Source organism: Poecilia reticulata, linkage group LG22 (genome assembly GCF_000633615.1).
Source record: "Poecilia reticulata strain Guanapo linkage group LG22, Guppy_female_1.0+MT, whole genome shotgun sequence".
NCBI lineage: Eukaryota > Metazoa > Chordata > Actinopteri > Cyprinodontiformes > Poeciliidae > Poecilia > Poecilia reticulata.
This window is the reverse complement of record NC_024352.1, coordinates 10,516,238-10,540,938: the sequence shown is the minus strand read 5'-3', so window position 1 is coordinate 10,540,938 and position 24,701 is coordinate 10,516,238. Positions and strand designations below refer to the sequence as shown.

Sequence of the window (24,701 nt, the reverse complement as noted above, 5' to 3'; positions counted from 1 at the left end):
TTTGTGATTCAGAATCACTGTCTGCTCCTCGGAGTGTTATGCCTGCAGTCCAGTCTACTTCTATTTACCCCAGATCCGTGACTCAGAACACAAATATGTCCTGTGAGTTGAGAACAAAGAAAACATATGCATAGCAACTGTGCACTCTCCAGAGATCTTGTATTGATTAGAAGATTTACTATGACTTCGAGATAATTGTTTAGGGAAGGAGGATGTAGAAAATGCATTTTTGTGAAGCGGGTGCCAAGATATTTAGCCGCGTTTTACTGAGCTACCACAAGCACGTGGTTGCCTTTGCCATCATCATTCCACAACACCAGCAAGAGCTTAAAATGACATAAGACTTTCGCTAATTAGCAGGAGAATCATCATAAATGTCAGAAATAATTAAAAATGTGTCTGTGGTTTGGTAGAAATATAAATTGTAAATAAATAAATAAATTGTAGCACATAAACAACTAGAAAACCACTGGGCCCGAGGTCAAAACAGAGAACTATTTGACAAGATAAGTCAGGGCTTGTAAGCAATAAGAATCTCCATCAAAATACTTCCGAAATCAATTACCCTGGCTTTTCCTTAATCGGAAATATGGTTGTGACCACGGCAGAGTCATTAATCAAACCAAAAATGCAATTTCCAACAAGACTGAATCTTAAACAATCAGACATCCAGGCCAAGAAACTATTAAGCTTGTCTGATTAGCAGTCTTTGGAGAATAAGCTGAACGCACTGAAAGAAACCTTTGTCTGGGCAATTATTAGTTGGATACATAACAGTCACCATTGCTCCAAAAAATCAAAGAAAAACTGTAGCAGTCACAAACCAAAAAAAAATTGCATTTCAAAACAACTTTTTCCATCAAGCAGCATGGATTAGTATGTCTGTCTGGAAAGCCACAACATTTTTTAATGTTTTGAAGATTAAAACTAAGAGATTTTTAAGAATAACTTTTTAAAAGCAGCGAAGGATTACCTGCTTTGTGGAATGTTTTATTTTACATTGGAGCGCAAAATGTATGGAATCATAACATTCAAACCATATCGAGAGGTTTTCCACGGAGTTCTGGGCCCAACAGAAGAACAGGATTATACTAAAATAATTTCAGAAATATATATGGATGGTAAAATTTTGTACAAAGGCCAGGGAATGGAAATGGGAGACAAAATTCTGATCGATCTATCTATGATTTAAAGGAATAAACACAAGCAGATCATGAGTGTAAGTGTCCTGCAGTACTTTTTAATAAAAACTTTGTTTCATATGGTATGTTTTCTTTCAGCATGACAGCATTTCATGAAAAGTTATGGTAGCTATAAAAATGAATATATTATGCAAAATAAAAAGAAACTGCACGTTGAAATGGATTGTTCATCATATTTTTGGATCAGAACTAATCCAAACTCTCATTAAGAGCAAATGAAAGCACAAATGTTCAGCCAATTTCAACAGCTAAAAAAAAAATCTGTTGATTTCAGTGGAATAACTCCCATCTGTGAATTTGCTTGCAGAGTTAACAAATACAGCATGTTTAGGAAGCAAATTAAAGCAATTTACCAAAAGAAAGCTTTACGTACTCTGTAAATACACTTTAGATTGTGACGACTTACATAGATCAACATATATGACACGAGTGTGAAAGCCCTTCTGGGTATGACGAGAAACATTTGTGGAACTACTTACACAGTCTGGGTAGGCTGCTTGGTGGTCACAGGTCGCGGGGTTTGGAGCTTGGTGGTGTCTGCGGCCTTCCTCTCCGAGGGTCTTCTTTGTGGTGGGTCTCTCTGGAAGGGTTTGGTGCCTGGCTGAATGCGTCTCAGAGTGCCCCGCTCACGAATGTACACCTGCTCGGGGGCCACCTCCTCACAGCGGGGACCCTGAAAGCCTGAGCGGCACACACAAGTATGTGGTCGGCTGCAGGAGCCGCGGTTCTGACAGGGGGGCTGGCAGTCAGCTGGGGGAGAGAGAGCACAGAGGGGGATCATGTTCTCAGCAGCACACATCGGCGCGTATGGCCCCTTGTATGAAGGAGAAATGGCTTTTCCTGATCGCAGCATGGTGTCTCATAGTGAGGTGATTCAATAAAAAGGCCTCTTATTTAACCTTTGAGTCATTTTGATGCTTTCCATTTTGTAAAGATCATGGCGGGGTTGTCTGGTTCTGTTAGTCCTGAGGTTTTAGCCAGCCTTGTTTAGTCTAAATGTAAATGATCACTTACATTAATTCTGCAGGAGGTACAGCTGTAAAACAAGCTTGTGGATTAGTTTATTGCTGCTGGCAGGTCTACTCTGTCAGTTTTGCTTCTAATCAAGAATAAAGCGCGTTCTTTCGCTGTAATGAATGGCCGTTTAAAAACAGGCCATAAAAATACAGAGGTCATAAATAGGTTAAAAAAAGTAACACTGTTTGCTGGAGGCAGACTCAGAATATCCAACTACCCTAAGGAATTTTAATGGGACTTTATGGGAAGGACCAATCCAAAACAGCACAAAATTGTGAAGTAAAGGGGAAATAATGGATGTGATTTACAAGTATGCACAAAAACACTCTGAAAAGTGTGGAATGCATTGGTATTCAACAACCCCGAATCAATACTTTGTATAATCACCCTTCACTGCTGTTACCACAGTTAGTCTTTTGGCGTCTTAATCAATTTTGTACGTTTAGAGACTGAGTGGTTTCGCATTTGTCTTTGCAAAGTAATTGAGGCTCAGTCAGGTTGGATGGATGCTACAGATTCTTGAATGGATTTTTGGATCTGGACTTTCACTGAACCATAATAAAACACAAATAAGCTTTGAGCTAAACCATTTAATAGTAGCCTTATGCTAGAAAGTTAATCTTTGCTCCATTCTCAAGAGTTTTGCAGATTTTCTTCTGGCAAATCCCAATATTGACTCCATTCATGTTTCCCCCTTCAGCTCTAACCAGCTTCCCAGACAAGAAAAACATATCTCTTCCATAAAAACCAGATTTGGGGAGAGCACAACTAATAGTTATCATGGCAATATATTATCTTACATAGAAGATTTCTCCTGTCCTCCAGAGTTGCCATCAGCATCTTGACTGCTTCTCTGATTTATGCAGTCTTTACCAAGCCTGCTAGTTGAAATGAATGGCCATATGTTGGTAGGATGGTCATTTTTCCATACTCTTAATGTCTAAAGATTTTTCAAGAATACTTTATAAAGCACCTCAGACAAAGCTTGTACTTAGTGTGTGATATGTCCACCTGTCTGAAAACACAGAGTGATCAAGGTACCTCACAGCCAAAGGAAGATAATCAGTATCTCTCTACTGGGGCCTGCCTTTACACTTCATTTACTTTAAATCAGAAAAGACACTGTGGCACCCATTTTAAAACAAGCAAGCTGACCTAGTGTCACCAATGACTGGAGCGTACAGCACTTGAGGATTTACGACACTGTCCTCAAACAGTACATTAGGCCACTGGTCTGCGGTGGCTAAAGCAAACAGCGGCGCTCTGTCAACAGCTATGGAATGCTATTGACACAGATGCTGTGAACGCTGACAGATCGCAGGCAGGATCGCTGCCACGGCTCGAACTGGCAGCCAAAAGGGACTGCACTGGTTGAGAACAGCACTCCATACCTGCCCAACACTTCCTGTTATTGCATTGCTGCTCAGACTCTGGTCGCTTGTTATGATATGGATCCTACAAACAATGGCCAGATAAGTTTCCCTTCTATGACTACATTAAAGTCTTCTTCTGTGCAGCATCAGCCTATGACAAAAGAAATGTAATAAGCAAACATGATTCACATCATCTAAGTTTTAAAAATATGACATTTAACTACACTTTTGGAAACATAACCGTTTTTTTTTTTTGTTTTGTTTTATTATTATTAATTGTACACATTTAGAGAGATGTGGTTAGGAATTGTACAACTTAGTAAGTGATCCGAATTTTCCATTATGGGATAAAGTAGGGATTGCCTGTATTTTGTTTTGGCAAGAAGTAAAATACCCTAGTTAGCTAAAGTATGGGCTGTCTAAACGCTGCCGACTTGAACCCGATGTCTGCTCAAACTCAAGCCCTAAATGCAGAATTAGATCAAAAAGGTCATAGATTCCTTGGGTATTATGGTGAAAGGGGGACAACGTGTGAGAACGAATTCCTCCAATAAAACTGTCCAAACTGAAGTGAGAAACAATCCAGAACTGGTCGGCAATGGTATATGTTCAATGACCTGTTTTTATCTGTGAGTCCCGGTGATGACAGGAGACAAACATGTCGCCTTTGCTGATAACTAAGCAGACAGGTCAGTGACTCAAGGCCTGACATATGGCCTCACATGCAGCATGTGCGCCAGTGGCGTACATTGCCGTTGCCGTTGACTATCTCTGTTTGTCTCTGGGTCCTGCCTCTGGGCTGCTGAACACATTGTCACAGTAATTGCTGTCGTGCAGATTTGTCTTGCACATCATTAAAACTAATTGCCTCACATTCCACCCATTTCGGAAATATGTGCAGCAATTATTACTTTGCAAGAGTAATCATAAAATGAAAATCCATCAGAAATAAAAGAGGAGAAATGGCAAACATTCCTGGCATTGCCACTTCAGCCTTAATTATGACTGAGTCAAATTGGCTACGTTTTCTGGAAAGAAGGCTACATCCAGTCATCTGAAAAGAGGAGACTATCAGACTGAAACTCTGAGTTCAGTCTGAGCACATAAGCGTGTGGCAATAACAATTAATTACTGACCAATAACTACACAAAAATATCTAAATCTTTCATTCTTCAATAATTATTTATTTCGCTGGCATCATCTTTTAGGGGTGTAATGGGAAGAACAGCATCCCCAGATAATGATGCTGCCAACATTATGATTTACATGTTCTACACCAAATGTCCAAAACATTTGTTGTAGATTGTTTTGAAATACCTAAATGTACATTGACAATATGTTTTCTATTTTAGGCCTTAGTTTCATGCCTGCTTTTGACCCTGTGCCCTCTCAATAACCACAGTGAACTTTCTATAAAACTTTTAAAGACCGACAAGTTCAAACTTCCTGACTGTTTCCTTATTCTGTCAACATTCTGATACTGATAAAATTTTTGTAAAAATTTAATTCAGCATTTAAGTGTGATGCATTATACATCACAATTATATCAGATCTTACACTTGTTTTGTTTAAAGATTAAATAAAATTTCACATAACCAAGGAAGATGATTACTTTTTATAAGTTTAGTTGTCTTTCCTACAGTATTATCGCAAAATTGCAATGCGTATTTTCTCAAAATAAATCCAGAGTTAGAAGTGAGGCTTCTCCAGAAAACCCATTAGAATATGCTGGCCTCTTCTTGTAGAGGGAATCGCCGTTTTCTCAGAAAACATAAATATGCTAAGAGAAGCTTTAAGTATGCATTTCCTTCTCTGTGTGAAAAAAGCACACTTTTCATCATCCACAAGGAAGAAAGCTCAGTGAATGATTGTTATGCTAACAACCTTTTTACCATCTTGATTTTTTGCTGTAAAAATGGAAATATTTTACAAACGTTGTGGAGAAGAAGAACGATAATTATGATTTTGTTTCAACAAAAATGCATATATTTAAACGCTCATGTCTACATTATAGAGGATGTCTATGCCCACAGATGGTTATTAAAAATGCCAACCAGTACACGGAGGAGAGCATAATCTAGCTAATGACATCATTCTGACAAGCGGGAAAACTCCATTATAAAAGTTTATGGTTTTTTTAAATATAGTGTAATAAAGTCTGAGACATTCTGGAGTCAGCGCTGAGTTATTTCACTTTGCAGCTTCTCTTTGGATAATAAGCCACTGCATCCTTTTTTTAACATCCAATCTGTTTTCACATCTCGAGACAAATGCACACTGCTAAATCCAACTTTAAACACCTACAGGAGCCTACGTGAAACACAAAGCATGTCAGGACAAACTGGGCTGATGTCAGGTTTAAACAAATTAAACCAGCTTTAAAGCTGCTTTGTTTTGTTCCTTTTCATTAAGCCTTGCTCTGTTGGAGGCTTCTTCATATTGTCCCTTTCTATTCTTACCAACAATTCCTCAATATGAGGAACTGCTGCAGAGCCAGCAGTACAATGCAATTGGCTGTGCTGCCTTTAATATAAATCTTTTATACAGACGGCATTAGACAATGAGCTGAATTTGTTCAGTTGTTTAAACGTTTATATATTGATTCACATTAACTGCATGGAGTGAATTACTTGAATTGGAGTTTTGAGTACAATGTCTTTTCTTGATGTGACATTTGTGGTCAGTTTATTCTACATATGTACTGTATTCTGAAATTAATGGAATAGATTTTTTTGTTTTAATTTAGCATGACTAAGATCTATATGAGAATAATGTAACTTTGTGTAGACCTAGTCATTTGTAGGAAAATTGGATACATTTTATAGTGAATGTTTTTCTAATGAACATAATTTTGCTTTTAGTCTTAATAGCCAAGTCTGTGTTAAAATACAAATGGGACACTTTATCGCTTAAGTATCATTGTTCAGGCCAACCCTGAGATGTACTGATACAAATATGTCTACATTCTGCAAAACACAGGTAATATTAATAATAAATACTGGGCAATGTTTGTTAAGTGGGTGTTTACCTCGCGGCAGTGATTTGGGCTTTATTACTGTTGGAATATTTACACATTTCTCAATTTGGCTATAGTTATCCGAGTTGAAGTATTTGCATCCAATTAAGATTTCAAATCTTTCCCTCTACCACTGGATTCTAATTCTGATTCTGTACTTGTACTTGTTTCTACTTCATTACAGCCCACCAGAGGTTTCCTTTACCTGCTTTCTGAGTCAGAGGTAATACAAACCATAAAATCTTTACAGCCCGACCATTGAGGAAGGGGCAATCTGAAACCAAAACCAGACTTAATTCAAACCTGGACAGAAATACCCCATATGTCACCAGTGCTGCCAAATTTAACTCAGCGGTTCTGAAAATTATATTATTCATGAAAGTATAACAAAGATCTCTTCTCTGACTGAATGTATTGCACATATTCATGAGATTTAGCAGCTAGAAGCTTTTCTAGAGATTAAAATCTAGTTGAATATGACTGAAGGTGTGATTTATGGCAACAAAACCTTGACACCAAAACAGGAAGTTCAGGTAAAAGATAAGATTTTGGGTATTTTGATTGAGCTGCATTACAAACTATACAGGTGGTAGTCCACAATTCTTGGCACTACTGGTAAAGATTACCATCAAAAGTATTTTTTTTCAGTAGCATAACCCCATAACTTGAATATCGTGTTCTTTCCCATTTCGAAGAGCGGCTAAAAGAAATCCTATCTATGCAACAAGAAAACAGGATATTATAGATTACGAGTTGTTGGCTCCATTGTTCTAGTGACAAAAAATATTTCTAATGCTGAAAGACATTCTCCACAAAACGTATGATCAAAATAAAAAACCTTTCATTTGTCTAAAATTTCCAGTGTGACATTACAAAAGGCAACAGAATATCTGAAGACTGTTTGTACTAAAGAGTGCGTTAAAATCAATGAAGCTGGGGTTTTATTGTTCAAATTATTGATTTCTCAAAATGGATGGATGACCTGGGTTATTATGGAACTCTAGTGCTAAGTAAATATATTTACTTAGCAAACATAAATATGCTTTTCAAACTTTCACAGTCAAACATAACATGAGAGAGCAAAAGGTTCTGAGGCAGAATATTAAGTCTGGCAGACCTCCTGCGATGACAGCAGGAGCTTTTCTTTAGGGGTCACCAAAGAACCTGACAGATCTCAAGAAGGAGGTCAAGTGTTCAGGATTGTGGGAGGCAAAGCGGAGAGACTAGCTCGAAAATTTGCCTTTCATCCATGCACACTGTCCACTGAGGAAGTAAGAATTGGTCTATTGAGCAGTTAATACAATTGCTCCTCAATGCTAATCATTTCAAGTGAGTATAAATCTCTTTCCAACATGTGATTTCCACATGGCATGCAGCGCAAGAACTATCAGTTCAGGCCAGAAAAATATTAACTTTACTGTCTGCAACTCTGCAAGCTTTCACACACACACGCACGCACGCACGCACACACACACACACGCACACGCACACACACACAAAAACTCCACAACAAACACAGCTTTTCTTTCTAATCAGAGCCAGAGAGAAAAGAGGCACTATTTGAGTGCTTGAGTGATCTTTCACTTGCCCTTTGTGGAAAATCTCACAAGTTTAATTGGATGTTTTACCAAATTAAGATGTCTCTGTCAGCAGCAACAATATAGGCTTTTCGGTCCAATACAGTAGTCAGAGTTTTTACTCTCTGAACCCACCTCATGTCTGTGAGGGAATTTTGATAACCCACATCCGACCCATGACACACATAACATTACTTTCAGGCATTCCATACCGTGCCTCCACCACTACCCACAAACTCCAGCATTTGGCTCTTAATGGGCCACATGCTGGGACGCTCCATGGATAATATCTGGATTTTCGGGGGAGTGCGCCGACAAACTTGTAAGCCTCAACTCTGAGAGAAGTGGTGTTCACCAGAAAACCCCACAAATCCCATCCTCCTAGAGGGGGGGAGGTTGCTGGAAGAGGGCGGTCACCTCCCAACAGCTTCCATATGGTCTTAAAAAAGAAGGGCGTGATGATATATGGTACCCTAACAACACAGAGGCCTGGGTGAGTGCATGTGCTGCAGAAAGAGAAGGTTGCTTGTTGTTTATGTTGCACAGGAAGTGTCAATCAAGCTTGATCTTCTTCTAGAGATTCTTTGAGATGATTCTGCTCATAATTATTGCTGCCTAGACAAGAGCTTATAAAATAAATAAAAAATAAAAAAAACATTATCAAAGAATGTTTTATACTTCTAGTCAAGTACAAATGTAGCACTTTATTTACCCATTGGATTCTTAAAATAATAAGCTGGTTTCTCAAAATAATGATTGCATTTTGAAACTTCAAAACCGCCGTTGAACAGTTTTGCTTATATGCATGATTCTGTGTGGTCTTAAAAGGTCTTACATTTAATTGTTATTAATTATAGACCTCCTTTCCAATGCGTCTTTGTCAGCAGTGGCAATTGGAAAAATATGTGGGTCAGGACATCAAAACAGATCTCAATTGCAACCTACAAGCAGACGCACCAGCTGGAGCGTCGAAAGTGGCATTCCTGGTTTTGGAAGGAAAACCCAGAAAGAACTGTCCAACCTTTGTGTTAATGATGGGGTTTAAACTATAGAGTGTGTATTGATTACAGGATCTGCCAAATAAACTATAACTCTCTCAAAAGGAGTATCAAGACCTCTAAACTGTAAACTGTGCAACCCCTACAAATCCACACTGGACATTTAAAAGCCAAGGAGGACGCAGCGGCTGTCTTCATTGCATGATTTTCAGCTCTGGCTAAATGACATCACCAGAAACAACAGATTCTTTAAAATCTCCTCCTGTTCTCGTAAATCAGAGAATGCAGCCATGTCGACTTGGTTCGCATTGACGTAAGGTCAGTTCCTTGAATTTATCAAATCACGTCAAAGTCTCCAGCAGCAAATATTCTCAATCCATGTGATTTTTGTTAAAATGCAGAAGGAGAAAATATCCCTGCACCGTGAATATGAATTTAGAAGGCTGACTGGTGAGATTTGGTCACAGTAAAGACTGCAAAAGATAGCGTCAAAATATTTATGTTTCATAGTGTGGTCATAATGGGGAAGAAAAAGTAAACTGAAATGGTTTGAGCCATCTATAAGATGGTGGACCTAAATATTTGGAGGTTGTTTTTGAGGTCAGAAAATGCTCACACATGTTATGATACTTCTGCAGCTGCCTCCCACATGGAAGAGTAAAATGTGGGCATTAACCCTTTAACACTCACTAGGATGTCCAAAGGCAGAGAGGAAATCGTAAAGCTGTGTTTCAACATTTCCTCAGCACTGATGCTAAACTTACAAGCAAAAGACTTGCACACCAATAGAATTATTTTCTAAATTTCTCACTTTTTTCCATCATATGTAACCATACACAACCTTTTAAGGTATACAGTTAGTTCCTATATTCAAAATGCAACAAGAAAAAGAAACATCAGATACAATATGCGGCACTGTGAGAATACTGTTACTGGCTACTCGTTAGTCACTAATGATGAAAGTTGGAATCTACTGTGAGTCTGGACCATATTTGATTGCCTCTGGTTTATTGTCTAAAACACATGAACTAGTTGAACCAGAATTGGATACTTCTACACCAAATAGAGATTTTTTAAACAACAGTTTTGATTTGTGCAACCTTTATTGCAGAGTATTTCCAAATAGCTTTTATTTTTTGCCAGTGGGGCCTTTTACACTTAGATATGCACAAAAACCAAAAAATATGCACAGTAAACAGGGTTTTGTAACTCAGACCTTCAAATGGGGACTGGATTATTTCAAACTTGTCTAACTTAAAGCCTAATAAACTACCTCAGAAAAATATAAAGAAAATGGCTGTTTACCAACAATACCCATCAAAGCTGATTAAGTTTGAGAGGATATGCAGGGAGAAAATACCCAAAAATAGAGGGTAAAACCGGGGTAGAGGTAAATTATGTCTGAACGGTTTTGTAGCGATGACAGAAATCAATTGGCCATATGTATGATGAAACCTACAGTCTCAAAAGCAATTCAGGCTGTTATTAATGCTAAAGATGTTCCAAAAATATTAAGCTATGGGTGTGAATACACAGGTACATATTATATTCAGTCTGTCTTGCGCAAATCAATCACTGTCTGGTTTCGAGCATCAGCTATCATCACCGTAGACCCAACAAATCTTGGCTATGACACAGTAAAGTATCTCAAAGCAACCAGCAGTCATGGGAACAGTTTACTACCCCAGGTTGTTTCTCAGATGAACAATTAACAGCCCTCTGTCTCTCTCTGATTTAAATTCCACTGATTTACTTTCTACATGGTGTAGATGAGCATGAGACTTCATCAAAAATAAGGCAAAGTATATTAAATATGACAATCAAAGTAAATAGATTTTCTAGATTAAAGAAAGGAAAGATTTTTTTAAAATACAAGAGAAACCTGAAAAATGTGCCAATTCAACAGAAACACAAACCGAAACTCCTGATCAGAAAAAAAATCAGATCAAAAACCAGATGTAAAGATTTGAGAGTTGGGCCTTTTCCATTAGGTCAAAGTCACAGGCTTTGTGTCTAGGCAACCAAATCCAAAACGACTCATGTGATCAGTGAGCTATATCAGTGGGTAATTGTAATTCAGATTATGAATAGTGATACTGAAACAAGATCCCTTGGTGAGATTACCCGTAGCTAATGCTGGTGTGACTGAAAGCCTCATTCAAGAGTCTACACATCTTAAGGAATTTTCTGCAGGCAGATACAAATGAGGAAATATATAATCTAAATCTTCTCTAGAGTAATAGGAGTTTTAAGAGTCTCCAATTTGTAATTACATACTGATGTACAAGACGCATAATTGATGGTTACTGTATTTACCATCAAACAGGGCAGAAATTTTAACTTACACTCCAATTCCACATCTAAGTAAATTATTATTTTGTAAACAGAAGCCATCCTCAACACAAGCTGCCCATTGATAGAAAATGTGCTGGTAGTAAACCAACGTACCGCTTCCTCATTTTGGAAAATTACTGTTTTGGCAGCTGTACAACATCCCATGGCTAACCATTACTGGCAGGATAAAATGTATTTAAATCTTATCTAGTGATTAATGTTATCTAAACTAATAATGAACTGACATCTGCAGTGTTCCAGAAAAGCATGTCTTTGAGACACTGGCATGAACATTAGCGTAGATAGCAGAACACCTCGTTTCTGAACCATCTGATGTTATAAAACCTACCAAATGTTTGGTAAACATACAGCGATTTTAAATGTGTTTTACTTGAAGATTTTAAAAGTTGGTCACATTGCAACCACAAACGTCAACATATTAAACTCCAACTGGTTTTATTTATGCAAAATAGAGAAAGCTTGTAGCAGACTGGATGGAGAGCATCTATGATCATCTATTTTAAAGTCTTACAGATTCTCAGTTGGATTTAGGCCTGGACTTTGCCTGGCTCATTCCAACACATAATTGTAACTTGATTGAATTTGATCCATTGTAGCTCTGGTTATATGTTGACGATTGTTGTGCAGCTGAAAGGTTGAAATCCAGACTCAACTCTTTTGAAGCCTCTAGCAGGGTTTATAATTGCCCTGTACTTAGATGCATCTGTCTTCCTAACAACTTCATTGTCACTGCAGAAGTAAAGCACCCCTACAGCATGATGCTGCCAACACTAAATTTCAACAATGGGATTTTGTTTTCAGAGTTATTTAGGGTATTTATTTTCCACCTCACAGTGTTTTTGGCTAAAAAGTAAAATTTTAGTCAGAGCACATTGAGGATTGTAGTTATATTGTGAAAAAATGTGAAAAAGTTCAAGTGGTATGAATACTTTTGCAAAGCATCTGAAGCAACCTAAAATAATGTAGAAAACTGAAACACTAAGGCTGAGCCAAAACACTTCATTCATGTACCGACACAAGGCAAAAGAAAAACTGTTTTTCAGCCACTTAAAATATATGACATTACATAAACGTATCAACTTTAATCCTTAATCAGTATCATAACTTAACCAAACGACAGAAAAGTCAAGTAAATCAAAGTAAATAAAAACTTATAGTATTTGGCAACACTGGCTATTTTCAGAAATTACTTCATAAACAAACACGTCTGGTAATAATCTATCCTCAGCTTGTCAGGACATACATGGGGGTTAAGTTCTCAACAACAACATTTTCAGCATCAGCCCACGCACACGGATGTATTCCATTTTACTAAATGTGTTTCAATAGAAACACCGGCGGGCTTCCTGGGTAGAAAACAGCAATCAGTTCCTCACATATATTTGCTTAGATAGGAAGGCATTGCTATAAAGCCCACAGTTGACACTTTGGACGTTAGACATTACATCATCCACTCAAGTAGGAAGTTCTTAAATATAACTCAGCAAATTTATGTTCTCGCTTATTCTCAGATGTGACAGATTTGTTCCTTTTCTTTCCCCCACTGTGAAAATGTTTTCCCATACTGGCATCTCCTTAAAAAGTATCCTGGGACTCGGGGAGGGACCGAATCAAGCTGTCCACTAAATTCTTCTAAGTGGGGTATTCGCAAGTCTCTATTCCAGTCTGTGGCCTACGTTCTGGCACTTTGCCGAAAATGGAGCCAGTAACATAGCCTCCAGTCAGACTCTGGTGACGGCCAAGCTCTAAGGGGGCCCGGATGATTGGACAGACCCCTGGCCTACTAAAGTGTACTCTCTTCCTTAACACAGAAGCGTTAGGCAGAACTTGTCCAGGTAGATGAAATTTACTCTTTCAGTCTGTGTCTTTATGTTGGATGCAATACACAGTTTGTGCAGCATGTCTATGTGAGATTGTGCAATATATGGACTGTGAAAGAGAGAAGCAGGCCTAATAGGAAGACTGCCGGGTCACTCAAGCCTATTGTGTAATTGACCAGTGAAAAAGTGTGTGTGAAAAGTGTTTGCATGTGTGAGGAGGAAATAATTATCTGAAAAGGACCGGAGAAGCAGTAGGCACATTCTCTTGCTGCTCAACAGAGATGTCGCTTGCAGTGTAGTGTTTTTCTTCACTTGTAAAATTCAAAGATAACTTTTAATGAGAAAAATGTCCTTATTTCAACCTCTTATTACAGTCTACAGAAAACTATGGCGGCGTTTAACATAAAATTAAAACATGGCATCCAAACACTAACCCTTGGGTAATCAGTTTTTTTAGATAGGTCTAGAAAGTGAAATCACAAATGCCTATGTTGAAGAACTAAACCAACGCTTAATGCAATTCGTTTTATGGGAATAGACCAACACAAAGTAACACATAGCTATACACCATAGGATAAACCAAAGAAGGGGCCAAGAGGCCCAAGGTAGCTCCAGAGATTCTCAGTTCAGGTGGGAGATTCTCTTCATAGGACAACTATTAGTCATGCATACCACAAAAAATGGCCTATATGGAAGAGTGGGAAGAGAAAGAAATAATAAATTCATAAGAGGTCCCATCTGCAGTTTGTCAAAAGTCATATAAGGGACACATCAAACACATGGTTAATGGAGTCTGGTCAGATGTTGAACTTTTTGGCCTACATGCAAAACACTACTGGCGCTTTTCCACTTGAGGTTCGGTCTCCGTTCGCACCAGCCAGATTTGTTTCCATTAGCAGAACCAGCCTGGCTCAGCCTGGCTGTTTTCAGATTGTTGTACATCCGAGTACTACGTGGGAGCGATCTGATTTACAGCCGATTACATTTATTGATTGGCTCATGAGTACCACACAGCAAACTCCAAACAACATTTCTCATATAGTTTAGCAGTGGACCATTGACACGCCGACTGCTATCAGAGAGTCGTTCAGTGTGAAGGAGTGTAATTATATGAGTTTAATCATGAGCAGCACCAGGAACACATGCGTTGTGTTTTGGAGCGGAATGACCGTGACTTAGCAGACCTGCAAGTATCTCGTCTCTGTCTGTCTCTCGCTGCAGAAGGAGCAGCAATGAAGAAGAGAGAAAAAGTGCAGCTGTGGTCAGCTTTCTGTTGGAACTGCAGTTTTACTCGGATGGTGTGAAACACTGAAAATACATATTAGCTTTGTATGATGTGCATGTTATTGTTTGCTTGCATATTTTTTTTGTAAAGTTCATTAATGGGTATTGGTTTACATCTTTCGACTGCATTACCTAAATTCAAAGGTTGTACATTTAAAAAAAATAAAGGGCCGAAATATAATTATATTTATAGGTAAAGCAAGATAATCGGCTGATCTGAGTCTTTGTCATATTTTAGCCAGCAAAAAATGTCTATAAGACAAAATGAAATATCTGGGTTTATTTGAGTCCATCAGAACCACAACCTCACTGTTGAGTGTCATTGCAAATATCATCAGAGTCGTCCACAGCTGCTGCCCCCACGTTCTCATGTGAGGAAGGTTTTGTCTTCTGGAACACAGTTGATGAGAAGCTACATGCAGCTAAAGATGGGGCAATCATTGAAGAGGGGATCTTAGTAAAGTCTTTGGGCTGAGGCATAATTTCACCTTCCAACAGAAGAATGACTATAAACAAACAGCCTGAGTTAAACTGCTTACCACAGACTCTCTCCATCCAACCTGACTCAGATGGCAATAAAAATTAACCAAACTCTCTAGAAAAGATTGCAGCTCTAAATGTAACAACAGGTGGTTCTGCAAATAACTAAGCTGAGGACGAAGAGGGTAACAGGAACTGCGCATGATACTTTTTAAATTGTCATTTGTAAAAACATTTGGAAAGGGGTAATTTAGTTTCTTTTTACAAATATGTGCAGTGTTGTAACTAGAAAATGGGAAAAAGTTCAAATAGAAAAAATACTGATGTGAAAACTTTCACAAACAAATTTGAACAATAATCATTATTCTACCAACTCACTGTGGTTTTCAACCCAGACTGGGATGAAAACCAACTTTCATACAGTGATAAACTTTAAAGGTTTTAAAGTTTCCATAAAGTGCAAAACTGTGAATAATACTTACGTTTTATGCAGCGGTTGGTTCCAGGAGCCACTGCCCAACCAGAGCAGCACTGCTGACCTCCACAGACATTTGGCCTGAAAGCACATGTACAAAAAACAGAGTGACTTAAAAGTTTGATAGTACTTAAGAAATATATCCCCTTACACACTTTATAATTCATCTACTTTCTTTAGTGCAAAGTTGATTTTGTGCAAGATTGTTGGGGTAGCAGTCCCAATCACCATCAGAAAATGAAAAAAACGGTGGGGTACACTATAGAGAAGTCACCAGTCCATCAAAGAGAGACAAACAAGTAGAACAACCATGCATAAATTCTTACCTAAGGACAATTTAGTATCTCCAATTAACTGAACATCCGTGAAATCTAGACATGCACAGGAAGAACATTGCTATCTCCAGGCAGAAGGCCCCAGACTGGATCTTCTTGCTGTGAGGCAACAGAGTCAAAGGATAACTGTGAGTTAGTGAGGATTCTAAAAAAAAATGTCTCTTTAATAATGATGTACTTCTAATCCTTCTGGTATGACTGGCCTGCAGCTATAACACTTTTGAGAATAAGCTGTACCAAACTTTTTTTTAATTAATTTTTCAGAAATCCCTGTCTTACTGTGGACCAACAAGGTCCTGTTCTATTAGATGAGAATCCAAAGTGAACACAAACAGTGTTATTTGAACCTTGCAGGGATTATCTGAGACACGCGGGACATGAAAAACACCTCACATTTTCTATAAATCACTCAGCAAATAAGAGATGGCAAGTTTTAAACAGTCTGAACTGGATTCTTTGCACTCTCTAATCCACACCTGGAGCCCAGGCCAAATTTTTGTAGCAAGGCAGATTAAAAAGGCACCAGACCGCAAAAGCAACTCCAGAGCAGCAGTTAACGTGCTGAGATGGATCTGCGCCCCATCATCCTTTCACAAGATATTACAGTAAGTGGATGTCTGACTCATGGTGATTTGAGAAGATAACAGGGATTGACTCGTTGACCTCAGATGGATTGCGCTTATTAGATGCTGCAAGTGTTTCTGAGGCGTCACGGGGATAACATGCAGTCGTTTGGGCCCTCTGGCAAGCTCAGCTTTGTCATTAATCAAGCACATCAGGCCAAGCCCGTGCCAAAGATATCAGTCATCACATTCAAATTCCATCAAGGGATTTCTGTATGTAATAGAGACGCTAATGCAACAATACTACTAGGCTCCACGGAACAATATGTATAGGCAGTTACACCTATTCCATACTTGATGTGGAGGGCTATCCGAAGCAACCTGAAATCTGTAATGTGCGCTGAGAGAAAAAAAAAACATGAGTCCAACTGAGTCAACTTGGATGTGATTAAGAGTTAAGTGTACCCAGATCTGCCAGAGTATGAAATCCAGTAAACAGGAGAATTGGAGTGGGAATTCCAAGAGGAAATGTGTCACACATTCACTTTTGCTAACCGGCTGCAGATGATTCATCTGAAAACGCTTGAATAAGAACCATAAAACTCACCGTGCAGACTACTTTAAGGCAGTGTTTCCCAGATTTATGTAACACTTCTTTTATGGTTCCCAGGACTAAAGGAAACCCGTTCATTCTATGTATTTTTGAGGAGAAAATCAAGCAAAACGCTTACGATGTGCTTTTTTTTTGAGGAATCTAATATTGAGGCTGGGTATTTTACTTTGCACAGAGATTGAAATAGACAGATAATTTAAGTATGCCTCATTGTAATTAGAGTTCAAGAAAGTTGTCCTTATTGGCTGTGTTGGAATATAAATAACTTTAATTCACACTATAGAACCTATGGTTCACACATAGATTCATATCTAACTAATTAAGCTTGTGATGATACAGTTCTTTTTGAGAGGTGGCATTACTATAAAATGACCAAGTTAAGTGAAGGTGGGTGGATTCATTTAAAGTTTTGGTGGATTTTCTCTAATCTGAAGAGACTTAAAGTGACACATGCTGGCTCAAGTGTTTACAGAGGTGTGAAAAATGGTTTGCCCTGTCATAATCTGTAAGAGTACAAACCATTTTCCTCTGACTTTGCTTTGCAATAACACTTAAATGTTTCAAATTATCGACAAAATGTTGCTATCAAGTGAAGAATACCTGCATAACTACAGAAAGCAGTTTATTAATGGAAATAAAGTTGTTTTATTTTTTCAATTAGCCTGATTTGGTGAAAAAGTAAATCACTCCAAAACTGAATCATGATTTTGCTTTAATTAACCACATTTTTTAGACAGCTGCGATCAACTTCAGTAGCCATACCTACACCTAATTATCCCAATTAATCAAGAAATCACGTATAGAAGCTGTGTGACATCATAAAGTACACAAAAGAAACTCAAAAGGCCACATAATGTGATCTGATCTAACGAAATTAGAGAACAGAGGAGACGGGAATCAAAGTCAATCAGTCTGGAGCAAACTGATTAATGTCTGTTCCACACTGTATAAACATCTATCAGTCCACCATATGTGCATGAGGCAAAATTTCCAATAAATCTACAATGCAAGCTTGTGCATCCAAGCCTTGTTTTAAAAAATATTAACCACTACCCTCGTCTCAGTGTTGTTGACTCCAGTTAACCACGATGAGAGCTATTATCCTCAACAGAGAAAACAAGGAACAGTGGTGAACCTCCCCAGAGGTGGTCACCCCACCACAATTAATGCAAGAGCTCAACAATGCCTCAATTGGGAGGTCACAAAATAACCCAGAACAACATTAAAGACAGAGGATAAAGTAGTATGTGTGGGAAAAATACTGATTAGCGAAGATCTGCAAACCAAAAAAGAGAACAGTTTGATTATCTCATTAAGAGTTGGGGGAAGATATTCTGTGGAGTGATGAGAAGAAAGTGGAGCTTTTAGGAAGATGTGGGTCTTGTTATAGAGTTAGGCTTGGTGTAAAATTAACAAAGCATTCCAGAAAAAAATTCATACCAACAGTCAAAACATGCTGGTGGTATTGTGATGATCTGAGGCTGATTTGCTGATTCAGCATTTGGCTGAATTGACATTCTCTAGCAGAAAGACCTGATGGAGAATGTCCACCATCAGTTTGTTAACCTGAGGTCAGCTCACTTGGAGGATTCAACAGGAAAATGATCTAGAGGAGGATTATAATTTAAATCCGGTAGACATCCTGTGCCGTGACGTTGGAAAAAAAAAAAAACTTTAGTATTGTTGAATGAAAGTAATTCTGAAAAAAAAATTAAATAAAATCCTGCCAGAATTGTAACAGAAGTGTGTCGAGGTTGTGTTGCAAACTTTCAGGGTTGCGTCAAAGTTGCAGGACAGTAGCTCTCCAGGGCTGGACTTGGGCATCCCTGATTAAGACCATATGTGGATGAGGCAAAATTCACAATAAATCCATAATGTAAGCTTGTCCATTCAAATCTAGTTTTAAAATAATTTAGGTCACATGTTATCATCCAGTTATCCAGTCCCTACGTAAAAATAAAACACAGAGATAAACGCAACATTATGCACACCAAATTTTTTAAAGTAAGGAGCTGCGTCTGTCAAGGTTTAGCTTGAAACCAAGCATGATATTCATGTTTCTCCTAACCTATTATCTGAATCCTCCTGCTTGCTGTTAAAATAAACCTTCGATAAGCTAGTCACATAGACAGTTTCCTCAACCCAAAAACAGCTCTGTAATGAAACATTTATACTTCACTGTCTGCAGCCTAAGGTGAGCCATTATAATCCCGTTCTGATTATTATATAAATATTCACCATCTAGTTGAGTTCAAGCCATGTCCCTGTGGAGCATGGAGGAGAGGATACAGAAGGCTTCATTTAACAAAATGAAAAGTGCTCCATTGTGGAAACAACCCATCATCCTTTTAGAGTTAAGCAGAAACCAAAAAAGAAAGAGCCACTGGAGAAACAGGTGTTTCTGATCATGGTGCAAATTTGCAAATGCTCATGAGCCAAAACTCTGGCTGAGCAACTATAATAAATGGTCACAGCAGGAACACAGAACGGAGGCCCACAGACTACAGAAGTGCTGCCGCTCTATTGCTGTGATTAATGTAAATATATAGTAAGGTGTAGTAATGGCAGTGTGATAATCCCATGTCAAACAGCACAAACACACATGATCCATTTATCTTCACACCGATAGCTGGTAAAAAAAAACTGCCATCACCCAGTGTGGTGTTCAAGTTACACTACGGAAAACAAGAAGGTTCTGCAAAGGATAGTGAGGGAATATAGACACTCCTTACAACCATAAACTGTACTATCACTACACACAGCTTCCTGCCTTAAACATATTAAAATACTGATCGACTCTTATTATGCAGATATATATTTCAAGCATTTATTTCTGTTCATTTTGACAATCTTGTGGTTCAGTTTCTCTTAAAATGTAACAATTTATTACCGAAATGTCTGCCTCCTGAAATATATGCCCATGTACTGTACAGTATATGCACCCAATAATTGCTATACTCATTTTGGATGAATTACTGGAGCGGTGCTTTGGGGCATTTGCGTGATCAGTTAGTGGTTCTGTTGAAAACCTAAGGAAGGCCAAGTTCTATAATAACATCCATTAGCTTCTCTGAATTGATTGGTTTGGTGTCTGGCATCTTGCTCGTGACAACGCCACATAGATTCCCCGTGGGACTTGTAAAATGTACTCCCATTTGAAAGTAGAAGAACAATCTTCTTTTCTCCCGAATCCAGTTGAGAAACTTGACAATATCATGTGACTTAACACAAGGAGTGCTACAGATGGCCCATGTCTTGGCTACGTTGTGAGTGGTGACTCTGGAAGCAATGACTCCAGATGCAGTCCACGCCTTGTAAATCTCCTGTTGAATGGGAATTGTTTGACAGTTCTCTCATTGTTGAGGGTTTTCCTATCGACTGTGCATCTTTTTACTACCATATTTTTTCCTACCATTAAACGTTCTCATATTCCTGGATATGACTCTATGAAGAGCCAGTTTTGAAAGCAATGACTCGATTCTCCTTATGGAGGGCAGCAATCACTGCTGAAAAACTGTCAAGTCAGCGGTATTCCCCATGATTGTCTATTCATTTATTTATTGGCATTTTATTGTATTTTGTATGTCAAAGACACTATAATTTGGGGTTTTACCAGACAAATTCCAAAATCATCTAGATTGACAGAAGTGCATACTTGAAATCACTGTGTGAAATCTATATGTGCGTTTTCTGACGTACTGAAATAAATGGACTTTTCACATTTCAATCATTTGGAAGGACATTGTATTAGCACACAATGAAATTACAATGAATTATTTTGATTTGACTCCATAGCTAAATTCGCAGCAAAGCTGCAATATATTGAAGAGCATATACACAAAACTTCGTAGCTCTTGTTACATCATTTGCTGGTTTCCATTACTGGAAGAAAAAATCTGCAAAACCGGGCCACAACCGCAGTGCAGTAAACCACAGGGACTCATGCTTGCTAGAGTAAAATAGGTCACTCAAATTCCTGCTCCTGCTGCTCCGCATGGCTTGAAAACAAAATGTTTGGGTGTTTATTATGGAGCAGAAAGCTGTCACTCTTACCCAGCCAGTCGTCTTGTGCTGGAGGAGCCGGGCTTGCTGCTTTGCCTGCGGTTCACTCTGCTCGTTTGCGGGTGTCTAGCTGTGCGCTGCGCTCTGTCGTGCGACGATGAGACGAAGTCTTCCCCGGATGCGCCAGCAGCGTGAGCCGTTTCATCTCTGGATGCTGACGCTCCCCTGGACATGCGGTGCAGAGTTGCCGACTGGCCGGTGGTAGGTGTTTTCGAGAGGTCCAGAGCTTCTTTGGGAGAGTGACCCTGACTGATCTGCTGGTCGGGGACCACCTGGCTTGCCCCGGTCCTCCCACCTGTTCCGTCCTGGTGACATTCGCCAACCCGCATGAGCGCAAAACTTAAAACCATTAAAACAGCTAATCCGGTGCGCTCCATTTCGGTCATGCAAAGTCTTAAAAGTAGCGCGCAAAAATGTTGCAGATCGCGTTACAGTTTTTATCAAGAGTCACAAAAATATAAGCAATTATAATTTTTTTTTGTTTTTTTTTACAAAACAAGCATCCTCTCCCAGCAGTGAAAGACGCCTGGATACCTTTTCATAATGCCCAGGTAACACTCATACAGAATGTCTTCAAGTTCTCAAATCACCTCCTGAAATCTGTCCAAGGGTAGAAAAAAATTCTCCAGAATGTTTTTTTTTTATTATTATTATTTTAAGCAAACATTATTCAATCTGCTTTAGGTTATGTTCAAGAGGAAAAGTAGCGCAGAGAGAGCAGCGGCTGAAAGGCTGCTGAAGCTGTGCTCCAAGTGAGAGTTTGAACCGTGCTCCCATGAATATCACCTCCTCCTTGGATCTGAAGTCACTGGGAATTTTTTTGCAGGGGATTGCATGCGCTCCGCAAGAAGTAACACCCCCTTGTGTTGCATCCACACACAAGTCCATGTGGCCACACATTTTTCCCTCTGCCAAGTTACATGATGGGTTTCTTACTGCAACTCTTTTGAACGCAGTTGGAATGAGCGCGGATGCAGCTGCTTCGATCATTACCGTCAATTTATATTTGAACTGACAAACTATTACAATGTCATAAAATTTCAGATTACCACAACTTCCAGATGTTTCCCTGTGAGAGTTTGCGTTTCTGATTGCTGGATTAGTTTTAGTAAGGCTATGGATTTTATGTACAAATGTACCCCGCTGCTATCAGAGGTTTTCTTTTTTTTAATATATACCTTTATACTGTATTTTGGTAGCTCATACAGATCAAACTCTAACCTAAATGTTGGAAAACTGGTCAAGTTATGTAACAGATCACGTTTCCCATCCCCTCTCATCCATGCTGCATCATCATTTTCCCTCTGACTGACTGGAAACAACACATTTCTCCTCTCCCACAAGATCATAAACAGCCCAGAGACAATTGGCATGTTCCTTTCATTTAGCCCACAAAGACGCATGGTTTCCTCTCTTTTTTATCAGATTTTTTTATCAGATTAAAAACACAAAATGTATTGCATCCATTCACTCTCTTCACTTGAATAAATCCCACAGAGTGGACCTTTCAAGGTGACTTATCCTGAGAAGAATATCTCTAAAAGTAAAATACAAAATAAAACAAACACAGGATATTGAGGTTGCAGTGGTCTTGCCTTTGAAAGCGGAATTGTCAGCTAAACTGCAACATCCATGAGAGTGACCATGCAATATAATTCTTAAAGATGCACAGGGCTAGTCAGAGGTTTACATGTACTCATCATCAGTGTGCGCTATTACGTAGGGCTGCAATCTTAATTGCCCCTTAGGTTCTCCCATGACAAATAGGCTCCGGGTGAAGGGTCAGACAAAGAGTGATTCAACATTCCCCATGATAACCGGAAGACGGAGACATCAGACATCACCCAGTACGGTGGAGCCAGGACCCCACTCTGGAGCCAGTCCTGGGACTGGGGTTTGTCATGAGTGGCTGGTGATCTGGCCACTCCTCACAGGGCCAAGCCAATAGGAATGGTGTTAGGCTATCCTCAGTGGGTCTACCATTTGCAGGGATATCCACGAAAGACCGGTGCCAAAAGGATGGGGTGGCAGTCGAACGTGGAGATTTCGGCGATCCAGCCCCTAGACACTTAGATTAACACCAATACATTCTGAAAACAAATTGAAATTTAGTGCGCATAAGCTCAAAATGATAGACCTGTGACCTGGACAGTAACTGTAGCTTTCCCCGCAAGTGTGAATTGACAAATTCAAAATTTTCACACTCCATTGCCACTTTATTTATTTAAAACAAGAGAGTTTCATTTATTAACAATGAGCTAAAATTTTGTGTTTTCTGTTGGGCTTTTAGAGATATCAGGTCACGTCGTCTGACTTTTAGGAAATACTTCTTCTATTCACTTGGGATTAATTAATTGTTGGATCCATCCATTCATCCATTGTTTTACTCTTATTCTCATATCGGACATGTCCAGTTCTGGAGACCCGAGCATCCCTTTCCACACCAGCACTTTCCAGCTCATTCTGGAGGATCCCGAGGTGATAAGTGAAGGAGACTCTTAAGGTCTGAGATGGATGAACAGTCATATTAAGAACAACATTCAACAGGAAGATTTATGTTTTCCGGCCCTGAGAATATTTCATTACAATAATCAGAACTTTGGTGTTAACATCTGTCCAATAGAAAACCTGTCTACAGTGTGACCCAATAATAATCGCTTTACAGAAAAGTTTTAGGCTTACTCTTGTGTTGTGGTAATATGTTGAGCAATTTTCCCTTATCATGCCACAGAGCACTTTATAGTCCATTAATAAAACATGATAAAAAGTTGAGACCTTACTCTGGAGAAGCAGTGGAGATCAAGAGCTTAAGTGGGGGAGTCTGTCCTAAGGATAGATATGTGTGTTTACTCTACAAATCAGGAAATCTAATTTGAGCTGATACTTTGAGAAGGACAAAGTTTTCTAACAGACTAATAACTTAAAAAAAACTGTTGGTATATCACATCAGATCCCAATAAAACACACTAAATTATGTGAAAAGGTTCAAGATTCATCTCAGCTTTTAAGTACTTCCAACAATAACCAATTGTTTGCTTATTTAATTCAATATATTACTTCTAACTTGTGAAAGTATTGGCATAACTTGGAAATCTCCATTCTTCCTTAAACTACCTTAGAGCTATTACAAGCATCCCTGGAAATAAAATCTGACCTTAAAAGAAATTACCTGGGAGGAAAATAACTTTGTATCCTTAAATAAGTTTGTTGGGCCAATGCTCTGGAGAGCTACATCTATGTTCATTCTGAAGGTTTTTGTCCCTTTGATGAGGATTATTTTGCCAAAGAATGTGATGTATTTGGCAACATGAACTTGGGTATTTTCCTGGTCTCAAGTGCAGCTGCAGGGAAACACATGAACAAACATTTAATAACAGTACAGCTTACAAAATCCATTTCTTAAAAACATTGTTGCTCCATGTAGTATTTCATATTTCCACGTTGAGATGAGGATCATTTAAAGGTACTAACGTTTCTTAGACTAATTAATGCAGCTGGTCGACATTCCTGACTGTGCTACTGAAAAGCTCA

At 38.8% G+C, this 24,701-nt stretch overlaps 1 protein-coding gene across 1 annotated transcript in view; it reads right to left on the bottom strand.

Moving 5' to 3' along the window:
- The window catches only part of LOC103458496 (latent-transforming growth factor beta-binding protein 2), a 104,325-nt gene extending 82,363 nt beyond the window's left edge, over window positions 1-21,962 (bottom strand). The window contains exons 1-3 of the mRNA XM_008399342.2: window positions 21,162-21,962; window positions 15,605-15,678; window positions 1,682-1,952 (exon numbers count right to left, since the gene is read on the bottom strand). Coding sequence (XP_008397564.1) covers window positions 1,682-1,952; window positions 15,605-15,678; window positions 21,162-21,556 — 740 coding nt within the window. The 5' untranslated portion in view covers window positions 21,557-21,962. The remainder of the gene's footprint in view (window positions 1-1,681; window positions 1,953-15,604; window positions 15,679-21,161) is intronic.
- Window positions 21,963-24,701: the final 2,739 nt, after the last annotated feature.